We start from the raw sequence: 13,997 nt of genomic DNA, 5'->3' as shown, positions 1-13,997 counted from the left end.
GGCTATCAAACATGGGGGCAAACATATTTTTGTTCGTGATCTGAGGGACGACACAAGGCTCCCACTTGGAGAGTGAAATTAAGCACGAGTGACTCGGGCAGACATGGATCTAAGAGCTCTTCCCAAAAAGTATGGAGGCAAAAAGTGAGGCTTTTAAGTTGTATTTGCATGGGGTTTTTGGACATCGTCATTGAGATGCTTTTATGGAGAAAAAAATACATGTACTGTATTATTATTGTAACAACAGGGATTATATTTGAAAAGGGTTTTTCACAGCAAAATTCTACGTTTGTACTGACAATTTAAGCAGATGATAGCTGTTCTCAGTTACAAAGCTGCAAACATCTGCTCTCTAAAACTTTAGCACACTCAGAGACCCACTCAAACTATTTTTGCTTGGCACAAGTTTAAAGATCTATGTAAAAGACCAGAATGCAATGAAATGTTTGGTACTGATAATTGGGTTCCTACTCAGTTCAGCCATGAAATGCTCCAGCCTGACAGATCATGTTGACACCTTGAGGTCAACAAAGTGCATGGAGAAACTGCTGGAGCTACTATGAGCATTGCGTATGGCTGCTTGGTCTTATGGTTTGCCTTTGCCTGGAGAGAGATCAGATAACCAGTCAGCCAAATCATTAAAGTACATAAAGACCTAAGTTTTGAAATACTCGTCCATCATTCAGTCAAAAGTGATAGACAGTCTGGTCTAACAAACCATCTGGAAGGATTCTTTACTGGACTTTCTATGTTTGTAGGAAAAGTTTGAAAAATCCCACCATCTGTGAACATGTTGATGAAGACACAAGGTAATTGACAGACACTGTTGTTGACCCCCCCCCCTGCCAGCCTCATAAGCAGTCTGGCCACCTACTGAGCTACCAATCTGCCACTGGATAAAGACAACAGCAAATCATTTGAGTGTGTTTGTCTCACAGTGCTGTCTCAGGGCAGGTGCAGCGGTGAGGATCTCCAGAGATAGAAACTGACAGTTAGTGATAAGACCCCTTAAATAGGGAAGCTTCTCATCTCTGAGAATGACCTTTCCCATATTACTATTCCCTGAAAGGTCAAGTACTGATTCCTCAAGGCTCCAGACTGCTGCCGTGTTTGTGTTAGTTATAGTGATAGTTGCTTTGCACATGGTTATTTATTGGGTTTTTTAAGAAAATCTAATCTGTACCACGTGTAATGTAATAGCAGAGAATGAGTAAGAAGGTCAGAAACTTGAAACATTATGTCTGTAAAACGTCATTTGCTTGCGAATTAAAAAGACATAAATCCTCAAGTCTCAGTTGACCTGGTAAAGGACCTCCCACCAGGAATAAAAAAAACCCCACTGAAAAACCAACTTTGAAAAGAAAGTAAATTGGTCGTCAACTCCAACGACCTAAACACAGATGTACTTTTATATTGTCTATTATTTAACATGCAGTTCTTTAAACTCTGTGGTGAATATTCGTCCTGTTTTCAACACCTCTGAAGCATCAGCTTGTGTCACATTTGTGCTTTTTCAAATCTAGAACACCTAATTTTTCTCCCCAGAGCCCATTATGTGTTCCCAAATGTTGGAAGGGGAAAACATACATATGGGGCTTGAGCAAAACCAGAGATGAGTTGTATAACACACAAGCACCCACTACTTGTGTCATGCATGTACGCTGTCAAAGCACATGAGAAGGCATAGCAAGCAAAAACATGAACACTGACAAAAGCAAGCAAACATCCAAAATGTTTGTTAAAGCCAAACACACACGATCAGCATTACGAATCTATGAAGAGAGCGCAGCCTGGAGCAGCCAGTGCATCCATACAGAAGGTCAGGCTGAGACCGACAGATGATGATGATGCACATCAGACTCTAATAGCCAGGGGACCTTGAGGTTCTCCCCAGGGTGCTGTACACTCAGCCGAAAAACAAACTGTCCCAAAACAACAGACGGGGTGAAGACTAAGTGACAGGGTTTGGCAAGTTGGAAAGTCATTTAAAAAAAGACAATAAGACAAACTAAATAAAGTTTAAACATTCAGCAGTGCTGTTAACAATATATTCTGTACCCTTAAACAGTTCCGTGTCCTACTCAAAGATATTGTGCATGTATTATTTTGACATGCAAATAAATCAAAAGTATTCAAAAAAAAAATACTAAAGTATGGTCCTTTAATATTATTTCTATGCTTAACTCATATTTGTAATGATTTTTCTCCGGAGTTTAGATAATGTGATATCTGACTAAACTAGGTCAAATAAGTAACATCACCATATTAAGTGTATTTTAGTATGCATTTCTGAGACATCTGTACCTGTATTGGCAGTCTTCTTCATGCTCCTGGTTTTCTGCTGGTCCACTTCTCTCAGTTGTCAATCAAATCAGCGCTGCGGTCCTCAAAAGGAAACCTGGGACTGTCCGTCTCGCGCGGTTCCGTTGGCACAAAAAGCAGCGTTGGACTTTGTTGTCTCAGTTTCTCTGCACTTGTTTTTATGTGCGGCTCGCTCGCAGTGCGTGATGACTGCAGGCAGCGCAGATGCAGAAATGCCGTGTGATGCGGTGAGCCCGATGATGTGCACTTTAGCTAAGAGTCTTGAGACTGCACGACCATGCACTGCGCGTGGGGGTGGCGGAATGGGGGAGTTCCTGACGCGCTTTTACGCACGGATCCCAGTTGGAGGTTGTGCAGGGTTGGCAATGGCATGATATATCCAGAGTTGGTCTCCACAGTATTGAGATGTGTTAAAAATCATCTATAAAAATAACAACTAATTACTTAAGCCTTGGAAATGTTTTTTGTATATGATGGAGTCAAGAGGGGAAAATGCCATTACTGCCTTCATTGTTGCGAACTTATGGATAGCAATTGTTTACTAAACTTGTATATGACATGAGTTTGTGGAGAAAATAGTGATTGAGTGATGAGGGTGAGGGATTTAAGCACCGAATAATGGTGGAAAGAACCTTAAATTCCTGACTAAGCTGCACGGACAGTTCTCTGAATGCTTTTGAATCTATATCACCCCTCACATTCCTGTATATAAAGACTGTTTAGATATATGACATACTAAAAAAACTAAAGAGATAAGGCACGATAATGCTCTCTACGTTTGACATATACAGCCGATTACCAATCACATTGCAACAACAGAGTTAATCAAAGCTAACCCCAACACTGGTGCTCATTGAATACAGGCACTTCTGTGTTTTGTCATCAGACATAGAAGCACGTGTTTGTGTGTTGCTGTAAAAGATGTCCAATACTGCTCTCTTCTGGTTCAAAGTGAGACTGGCAATACCTAAATGATGATTCCAAAGCAATACAAAATAAAAACATGACATTTTTAGTACATGAATAAGTTAATATTCAAACCAATTCACATGTTAAACAGCAAACCACATGTGGAACATGATGGTTACATTTAAGTGCCCAGTCAGGCCTTGTTATGGCGCATTTCCACTACAGCGCGGTTAAGCGTTTCGTGCCTTTAAAAATGCGTGTTTTCTAAATGGAGATCGGCTAAGCTAACGCAGTATATGCTCCGACCGTCCACACTCACAACAAAGGCCTATACAGACATAAATAAACCAGCGATTGTATTCGCCATGACACAGACAGTCTGTGGTTTGTACTTATTTAACTTTTGTCTAGTTTCTGAATAGATGAGGAGCTGTGAGCTCTGAGGGCTAACAACTAACGGCTGATGTTGGTTTTCTGTGGTTCGCATTGAAGATGACGTCACGGCTCCGCCTACACTGCGTTACTATAGTTACTGCCCCAGCTACTAAACTGTAATGGAAACGCAGCATAAAGTGAGCCTGAGAAGGCCTAACTATACCGTACTAAGCCGAGCGAGGCCCTGCAATGGAAATGCGAGCCAGCGTGGCATTTCTAAATGGATGGAGTAATACTTTTTTAATCAAGTTTTATTTAGTTACTGCCAAGGTTGGTAATATAGGTGAACAATGATTAGTAGTGATGTTACGTGCTGCGCCGAGGCTTCGGAGCGTGTGTCGAGTAATCCCCGAAGCTTTTTGTGAAGCTTGTATCGAGGCTTGTATCATTTTGGGCCAGTGACGTCATCGATGACAAACGAAGCCTCGCTGCCCCTCAATACCACGTGACTGCTTCAGAAAGTGCTTTAGATCGGTTGAACCCCGGTTGAACTCCTATGGTTGAACCACAACGCTCATATTACCCATGCCATGGATGTATAATAAGAACGATATTACCCCTCCTGTACCCGGGCCCGGTGACACGATGGAATTAAGAGAGCTCAGACTCTCACTTATATAGAGGTTGAATGTCATAAGTATAAATAAATAAAAGTAGGAATAAAAGTAGGAATAAAAACATCAATAAATAAATAGAAGAATAAATACAGGAATAAATGGTGCAGTGTTTTCAGGTAGATTCAATGTGTGGGCTGTGGGTCAGCTGGAAAGCAGTTGACTCACAACCACAAGGTCCCTGGACCCTGGTTCAACGACTGGTCAATAAGTATTTGTGTTTGTTTATAAAAGCTACAGCTAAATGAGATAATGTAGTTAATAAATGTATTCTTTGATATGGTTTAGCCTTTCTCAGGCTACAACATGGTTAAGTTTACAAATATTATTAAGGAATACAAATCCCTCTTTGCAATGTTTACCAGCCTCTTTAGGCTTTTCAATCACAATCATTAAACTGGAATAAATACAATATTGTTAACATGAAAATATGATTTTATGTTCGTTGTTTAGAGTTATTCTAAGGCTTTACTCTTTGGGAACTCTGTATGAGATAGAGCACACTGTTGAGATGTAAAATCTTCCTGTTTTACACACTTTGACCAACAGGGGGGTTTGTGTTCAACTGAAGCCCATGATGAAGCCTCATGAGATGAACCCTTTTACGAACCAATTGGCTGGAAACCTTCATAAGGCTTCATCTCGTCATCATGTGATTAGGCCCCAATGCAGACAATTGGAGGCAGCAGCATGGATTTACTAGTTTATGGTAAATAGCTTACAGGCAGAGAGTCCAAATAGCAGTAGGTCTTGCAGGCAGGTAACAGGTAGTCCGAAAACAGTAGAGCAGCTATGCTGCCAAACAGAGGCGCTCAGGATCTGAGCGGGTACGTTTTGGAGCTGGCGCTAAGTGGAGTCAGGTGATTAGGGAAGGAGGGAAGGCAGACATAGGCCATCTAGTGGACGGATGGAAACTGGCCACAGAAGGGGCCGTGGTCATTTTTTGAATGTAGTGAGAATGTGGCTGAAGAGGGGAACAGAGAGCCAGAATAAAAGAGTATATTTCGTTTTTTAAGAATGTCTCGTCTGGTGGAAAGACTTTAAAAAAGTGTTTGGAACAGTAAATCCAGAAGGGGGCAGTAATGATATACGTTTATTGATATGTTTATATGATTATATGCAAACCTTCCAGTGTAGACTGATTAATGTAACCTTGTTATTGTTTAAGGTGAAATGGCTCAAAGGCACACTCAGTAAAGGATTTGGATAAAACAATCTGTACTTGATCAAACAAGTCGTGATAAAAGAGCATTTACCTCAATCACACAGCATCAATACACTGAGTACATATTTTTAAATGTTATTTCTAAGACAACCAAAGAATAACCTTTTTAGCAATGAATTATAGATAACTAAACTCTTTATATCCCTGCACAACCTTTGCAAAAATATAAAAAGTTGGCCACTCTGATTGACTATTGCTGCCATAATAAGGACTCTGTCAGCTATTGAAGTTACAAAAGGCAAAACACATCTATCTGTGTTTACATGTTGCACTTGACCATTTCAGGACGGTTTGCTTTTTGGACAAAAGATCAGTGATATTAAGATGGCTTACATATAAAGCTATTTTGAACAAAAGATCAGTGATATTAAGAGGGCCTATATAAAGCTATTCAAAGCTTGCTAGTGTATAAAAGTATTTTCACACATTTTTAGCAAAGCGTGTGTTATGTACAGTATTATCTATAAGAAAACAACAGTGTCCATAAAAAGATGTAGCCTGTTTTTTATTATTAAAAGGGCTTGTCAGTTTTAGTTCATCTGGTGTTAATGTGGTGTGGGTGTTAGCCTCAATGGAAATACTGGGAGTCATTTTGTTTGCGTTTGTTGTTATGCAAACAAATCATATTTTAATCATGATGTGAAATAAAATGGTGAAAAAGCAAAGGTCGGCTGGCAGTGGTGTGCAAAACAAGCACAAGGCTAAACAATAAGGGCAACTCAAGTCAACTGTTTTGAACTGGCGTAAACAAAATACAAAAAAGTTGTATTCATCTGTGTCCATCTTTAAGTATGTATTCAGAATCAGAACCTGAATTCCTTTATTCATCCCAAAAAGAGGACATTTAAGTTGTTACAGCATAGTATAGCTAGATACGAAGAAAATAGAACACTTTTAAATAGCATGCACATTTTATTTATTCCTCTAAACACTCACACCTCCCATTCTTGTTAGGGGAAGTGGTTAAATGTGTGAATACCACAGGATAGATCTAAAGTTCAAGAGTATTCAAGAGTAAACATACGGCCACATAACTTTTAACAACAGGAGGAACAAACGTTGAGTGTCAGTTATTTTGTGTTGCTTTTATTGAATATTTTACATTTGTTTTCAAATCCACAGGTACAGATACAACTTGTTGTCAATGCAAATCAGCTCACATTGTTTATAAACATCTTTACAAAAATCAGTGTGAAGTTTTATTCTAAAGCACAAATGTTGAATTATGAAGTAGGTTTCATTTGGTGTACGGATGATTTGTACAAGAAAATGATTTCAGTCATCATAACCAGCGCACATATGGCACGCTGAAAAAATATATAGAAGGATTTTTATCAGTAAGTGAGAACTCTATAACCCACATATATCCCCCCATCACCCCCCTCTTGTTAAGTAGGTCGTTTGTGCCTACATGTATTTTTGCAAGCAATATTTTTCTTTTCCGTAAGCAGCCTTGCTGGGTAGCCACAGAAGTGAAACCAAACACATGTTTGAAGATCATTCATTCTTTCAGAGTCTTGCCTCCTTGTCTTAATCAAACTTCCTCTGCATCTATCCCCTGTTATCTTCATATAGTTTCAGTGCTCGGTGTTGTTTGTTGCCTACATGTATTTGTAATTATTTAGATTTAGAGCAAAACTCTTGAAAGGCCAGGCAAAGCAATTCCAGTAAGACAGTGTGTATTCTACTGTATATTTCATATCAATGTTAATGTAGGTTAATTTAAGTAATGACACATTAATTAAATGAAGGCCATTAAAATATTATTTGTTATATAACTTGTGTTAATGTATTCAAGTGTTGTCAAAAAATGCCCCTACAAACAGATTTTAAAGTTGAAAAAGTATACTAAGCAATACTAATTAAGAATGCTTTTAGTAATACTTTCACAGCAATTCATTTAGAGATTTTATAACCCAGTGTTTACACATTTTTTTACATTTTGTTTCATAATTGTAACGGTAGACATGAAAGTAAACCAATGCTAAGTGGAAGTTGGCCACCAATGCAACAATATTTGATGAAAGCTAGGCTAAGCTATTCCTGTATACGTGCTCGAAGAGGACTGCTCCAGTGCAGGGCGGAGGCCTCTGGCTGTCATCACTTCATACACATATTCATTATTCGGGACCCGCTCGAGCCTTCTTGCTCTTCTTCTGCTGCACACCCATCTTCTGACCTGTTGGTAGGGAAATATCACTATCACTGATCGCCTGATATTATGATGGTGTGTACTGACATCAGAAAAAATGTATAGACATTACAGAACTTTTTAGGTACCAAATATAGACAAATTTAAGACAAATTAAATGCACAAATGTTCACAATCTTGGGACTTGTTAATGGAGAATCCAAGATATCCAGACTATTATCAGTTTGGAGGAGCCAGCTTATCACAGTTTTTATTCTTTATTTTATTCAGGAATAATGGCAAATGTAATGTAAACAAGAGTTCTTCACACATTCAGTATGAATTCTCTCTGCAGGCAAGTAAAGCAGACAGGCAGAGCAGTGTCTAGTCAGTATAAACATAGGACAAATTAACCAAGGACTCCTTCATTTTTACATTTGTGATTTTATAACATGACATTAGTTTGATTGAAATTAAGTTATTTTAAGAATGAACTGTAAGGATCTTAAGAGTATGTGAACATCTTGTATTGTGTTTTACATGCTTATCTTGTATTGTGTTTTACGTGCTTTTTCACGTCAATGCACTTACAGTAATTGTTACCCCTATGGTTGAGGGTTTCAAGTATTACCAAATTAAAAGTCAGTAAGGAGTTTTTTTTGTAAGGAAATTACTCTAACAAAAAGTGTAATATTTATCTTTAGACAACATGTGAAGAAATCTGAACAGAATAAAACACAAACAGTACGTTTAAAGAAGCTGTCCCCACTTCCTGTGAAAGAGTGGTTATCTTTGTAATCGGCACATGAGCTGCAGATATCACAGAGGAACATCTTGTTTACAGCAGGTGGTTTTGGCTGTTTGATGATTTGTTATTCACTTTCCAGTACTCAGTACGCTGTTATGTTGAAGAGATTAAGATCAACGTTTTTTTTATGCATATAGAAGAATGGTGGGACGATATATGGTGTGAATAAAAAATACAAGCTACATTTCAGAACTTTAAGTCGAGTATAATTTAAAGTAAAAGACAAACATCCCTACGCAGATAGTTACACTCAGACATGACTAATAACCCTGTGAATGTTGTGGGAGTTAGGAGAAATTGAGAATAAGATTCACTTTCTATTTTACTTTTGTGTCTATGAGAAAATGTTGATAATGTTGATATCTCTTGGCTAAATGACTATGAAAAAATGTGAGTTTGCTTTAGAGTATATTTTCTGTAAAGGAATATGTCTACAAAGCTTGGGAGAGAAGGCAGAATACATGTTTGAAGACCAAGCATCAAAAAGCATGTGATTAAGTCAAATATCAATAAACATATGAACATTGACATTTTATTTTTGGTGACTTGTATAATGATTAGGTCCGGGCACTTTGTGTCCATGTAATGGAAATAAAGAAAAAAACAACTAAAGAAAAACGAAATAGTAATAATAATAAAATGTCTCCACTGATCTGTGTTGTGATTTATGTATGATTCCAATCGCTTTTTATAGTCAAAATCAGCAAATTGGCCGAGCTCCGCTACAACTACATGGGAGCGAAGAGGAGTGAGGCAGGGACGAGCTCTGCCTCACGTAAGCCCACAGTAAATGGCTGGAGCGCCGGCACTAATGTAGCGCGGGCACTTATTTTGTGAGCGCGCTCAAGCCAGTTACTGTGTGGTGAGGTGAGGCACAGATGAGCTCTGCCTCACCTCAGAATGCGTCACCCCACAGAAACTGGCTGGAAAGCGGGCCCTAAGCGCATGCCTGCACCATCTCACTGTATGTCACCAATGTAATGTTTGTAGATCCCTTTATTACATTTATCCTCGCCATCCATAGTCTCTAAATAACTTATTTCACGTATATATGATATTTAGGCCCGCTGGTCTCACCATACAACGGCAATGAAAAAAGCACCTGGAGAGGCAGCCATAACCTCTGCCGCACTGAAGGGGGCGCACGTGAGCCCACATGTTCTTGTTGCTACTGTTATTCTACGTAGAGACGGTAACAACAAACTAGACTTTTGTTTTGAAACTAGAGGGAGATAAGGAGGACTTTTACAAAAATGTAATGGAGATTGTTGTCCAGAAGGATAGCATGGACTTCATCTTCAAGTCAAGGTAAGACCACAATTGTAAAATGAACATGGGATCTTACTAAGAAAGAACAATCCAATATTTAGATTTGGGGTATCCTTTTGTTGAACAGTCTGTTTAAAATTAATATTTGTAAATCTGACTCTGAAAGAGTCAGTGCCTCACCAGCCATGAACGTCACCGCACGTCACTGTAGAGCAGGGGTGTCAAACTCAAGGCCGGGTGGCCAAATCTGGCCTGCAACCTAATTGTATGTGGCCCTCAAGAAATTGCAAAGAATATTATATACAATACAATTGGTGTAATTGTTGAATATTTGCTTGCAATTATTTGCCCTAGACTTCTGCTTTCAGTCGTAGTTATTTATGAAGTTATTACCAGAACTGATAATAATCCAATGCAGAGCCAATCATATAATATAATACATTATTTAATATATATCATATATTTATATATCTATATTTATATAGTCTTAAAATTACAACCGGCCCTTTGAGTGCAACCATAATGCTAATGTGGCTCGCAATGAAATTGAGTTTGACACCCCTGATGTAGAGTGAATAATGTCTCAACACACAGGAGGTACAGTAACCACGGCTGAAGATGGCAGAGCATTTCGAGGATTTTAGTCCATGCCCATAGCGATGGGAAGAGGTATCTGAACTCACCCTGGGGACGATCAGCAGGATGAAGATTATGGTGGCGATCGTGCAGACGGTGCAGGCTGTCCCAATGATTAACACCAGAGGAAGATGATTCTTGCAGGTAAGGGCAGGAGGAACCTCTGCTGGGGGACATGGAGCCACTCCTGGATTAAAGGATGACAGCAAGCTGGGTTACACCAAATAAAATATCTTCATGCAAATGTTCCTTTAGCATAACATCTTGTGATAGCATCTTTAGCACAACTTTAAATCATCATTAGCCGATTTGTTGATTTGGTATTTTATGTATGTAGCCTAGGGGTGTTGAAAATAATCGTTTCTACGATGCATTGCGATGCGGACGTGGACGATTCGGTATCGATGCAGTGACGGAAGATAATCGGTTATAGCGTAGTAACGTTGCTTCACTATAAAGTTTTTTTTTTTGTCACTTTAATATCAAATTGGTCGGTGACGCAGAGATCAGGGAACAGACGTGACAGCGACACAGCGGCACAGCAACACCAAACACGGAGCAGTCTGCTTTGTCCACCAACACAACGCCACCAGTCCAGAACCAACAGCAGAAGGACCCGCTCTGAATCACTCCGTGTCGCTGCGGCACAGGGATTTATGTTTTTCAAAAATAATCACGTTACAATCATGTCAGGTTTTTGGTGGATTTAATTAAGTCTTGGATTGCAAAGTATGAATGTCCTCTAGCAATTTTCAGACGATATATACGTGTGTAAAGTTTGTGAAGGCAGGAGGAAAAAAGCTTCCGCGATCACCGTCTCCTCTCCGTTCCTCCAAACCCCGCCCCCTCCCTGAAAAATAACGAGTGACAGGCTGATAGTGGCCCGATAGAAACTTTATTATTCACTTAATCACTGAGATATAATGAAGCTAATTTAATCTCATACATTCATGGGATTTATGTAACAGTAAGACAGAGAATGTAAGTGTGCACCCACATGCAGTATTTGTGTTTGTATATGCTGTTGTAAATACTCCTGTTGTCTGCTGTGTTCAGACTCAAGTCCTGTGTGTGATGCCACATTCAGGACATTCAGTGTCCTTTTTTTAACAGAAGGCCGTTGCTAGAAGCTGCAGCTAGACTGCAGAAGCATTATTTTTTTGTTTTTGAGGATGGAACAACTTCACACATAGATATAGGGAGGCTAGACCTATACAATTAATTTATTTTGGTTTATAAATTAATGTCAAGACATTTATGTTATTGATTTCTGAAGCACTTTCTAAATAATAAAAAGAGAGTTCATATGTATTTACTGCATGTATGCATTGATGAAAAATAAGCCATGTGCAGTAATATAGAAAATTGAGGATGCAACGCATTAGTTTGAATCGTGATGCATCGGGATGCATCGGGATATCGAATTGAATCGAATCGTTGACAGGATAATCGTAATCGAATCGAATCGTGAGACCAGTGAAGATGCCCAGCCCTAATGTAGCCCTGTAAAAATACTAAATAGCCCTTAAACCACTGCAATTCAATATTTTAGGGAAGTAAAAGTATACTTTATACTATAAGTGTTATCAGGTAAATGTAGTTACATGAATGTTACAAATGTTCTTGTGCCATCCATTTGCATCTACTCTTAATGACGCCAAACATGAGTATTGTCATTTAGGATATGTTCAATTTCTTTGTCTTGGTGATTTCTGAATGTTACCCCCCCTGATTAAATAAGCCAAGTTTGTTTCAAAGAGAAGCGTTACCTCTTCAATACTTTTCTACGGATTAACTTTTTATAAACTCGGAAGAAAAGTACAAATGAATATTAATATAAGAATATTGAATATTGAATTTACAAATACAATTATTTCAGCAGTGGGGACACAAGCAATGTTAACCTATTTTATATACTGTTGAGAATCTTTATACATTAAAATAAAAACTGAATTTAAATTTGATGTAAAAAATTAAATAAAAGCCCACCTTTTATAAAAAGTGTATGTTCACTGCATGTGACTCTTCCATGAGGAAAATGTATGAAGACACATCGGTAGAAGCCAGAGTCGTGCACGGTCAGCCGGCTGATGGTGATGGTGTGGTCCTTCAGAGATCCATTTGTCTGAATCCTGTCCTTGTATCTCTCTCTCGGGGCGATGTTGTCAGATGTTCCTGGACTAGAGTGATAGTATTGCACCTCTTTCTGCTCCTCATGATATTGATTCAGATACAGATACATCCCTTCATACTCGTTATTGCTGTTACTGTTGGGACACCCTGCAACGGAACACCTCAAGGTGACAGTCTCGCCAGACGTTCGCCACACTGCGTTGTTGTCTGTCGAAAAGAAGAAGAAATGTCCCAAAAACAATCTAGATCTGAAAGCAGAATGTAAAACTATTGCTGCACAAAAGTCTTACAACCAGCTGGTCTAGTGAACGATGTTGCACACAGACTTTAATAACATGTTTTTCAAAAGTGTTTTGAAAAGTAAATCATCTTACCTGCATTGGCAGAAAGAAAGAGCAACAGTGTGAAACAACTGAGGATCCTCATCGCGCAGCACTGACTGCATCCTGTCTTTGTCTCTCACATAAAGCCACAGCCATTGACAGCAAGGCCAACACACTTCCTTTACTGTGTGATATTGGCAATGATGCGACAACTGTGACACAACATCCTTTGATTTCAGTCATTTCCTTAGACAGTGATATGACCTTAGCCTGCGTGTAAATGGAAGAAAAGGTAGGGGCTAAACAACTTCTAACCATAAGGACCCTCCATGACACAGGTGTCACATGACCTTCAAATATTCTGGAAAGTTCCTTATACAGTTTTAGCCTTTATTTTATCTTATGAAGTCCCTAGTGACACACACTGAACAGTCTGGTGGGTCATGGGCCAGGTCATGTGACTTTGTGTTCCCATAACAACATGTCCAAGATGTCCATGTGCCAGGCTAACACATGTGACTGAACTAGTGTTACGAACTCAGACACTTAGGATGTAGGACCCAATTGCACGACCCGGGAGACAGAGGTAAAGTATTTGTAAAATACTTTATTTTCCAATACAGCAGTGAACAACAAAAAGGGTAACTATCAATCTCTAGCCGAGATGACAAAAATAGCAAACAAAAAATGAAAGCGCTCACGTAGTGAAGAATGAAACTTTTCACGAGCACAAGAAACATCGACCTGACCATAGCATAAGACAATACGAACTGACAAAGAACACTGGGGTTGCGTTCGGATAGTTTAAAAATCAGCTCCTAAATTCTAACCCTATCTCCTATTCCTTGACCTCTGAGTCAGAGCCATATAATAGAAGAGTTACGACATCTCCGTTCACTCCAATGAACCACATTTTTACAGCAATGGCGGATCGTGGAGCCTCTCAATCGTTCCCCGGAAGTTAGCGCCAAGGCTAGCAGAGCTATAGAGTTGCAGCATAATAGACCGTTCGTGACGGACTTTTAAAGGTAAGAAGAAGTTTAAAGATTGATATTGCGGATATTATCAGTACATCTGATTCAAATTAACATGTGTATTAAAGGATGTCAGTGGATTATCCCTAAATTAGTAGATTTAGGGAACGTTTACAGATAACAGATTAAGCTAGGATACCGAAGCAAGTTAGCAACAG

The 13,997-nt window shown here is 39.0% G+C and overlaps 2 protein-coding genes across 2 annotated transcripts in view; both read right to left on the bottom strand.

Moving 5' to 3' along the window:
- The window catches only part of sept9b (septin 9b), an 80,921-nt gene extending 78,486 nt beyond the window's left edge, over nt 1–2,435 (bottom strand). The window contains exon 1 of the mRNA XM_034203359.1: nt 2,305–2,435. Coding sequence (XP_034059250.1) covers nt 2,305–2,326 — 22 coding nt within the window. The 5' untranslated portion in view covers nt 2,327–2,435. The remainder of the gene's footprint in view (nt 1–2,304) is intronic.
- A 4,143-nt stretch (nt 2,436–6,578) lies between these two features.
- si:rp71-81e14.2 (uncharacterized protein LOC100002239 homolog) lies at nt 6,579–12,992 on the bottom strand. The gene is made up of 4 exons (XM_034203535.1): nt 12,857–12,992; nt 12,339–12,689; nt 10,397–10,536; nt 6,579–7,684 (listed from the first exon to the last, which is right to left on the bottom strand). Exons 1-4 carry the CDS (start codon nt 12,906–12,908, stop codon nt 7,538–7,540), a joined length of 690 nt encoding a protein of 229 aa, XP_034059426.1. The 5' UTR covers nt 12,909–12,992; the 3' UTR covers nt 6,579–7,537.
- Nucleotides 12,993–13,997: the final 1,005 nt, after the last annotated feature.

The sequence above is a fragment of the Gymnodraco acuticeps genome, unplaced genomic scaffold (genome assembly GCF_902827175.1).
Source record: "Gymnodraco acuticeps unplaced genomic scaffold, fGymAcu1.1, whole genome shotgun sequence".
NCBI lineage: Eukaryota > Metazoa > Chordata > Actinopteri > Perciformes > Bathydraconidae > Gymnodraco > Gymnodraco acuticeps.
The sequence above is the reverse complement of the archived record's forward strand: the minus strand, read 5'-3'. Positions and strand labels throughout refer to the sequence as shown.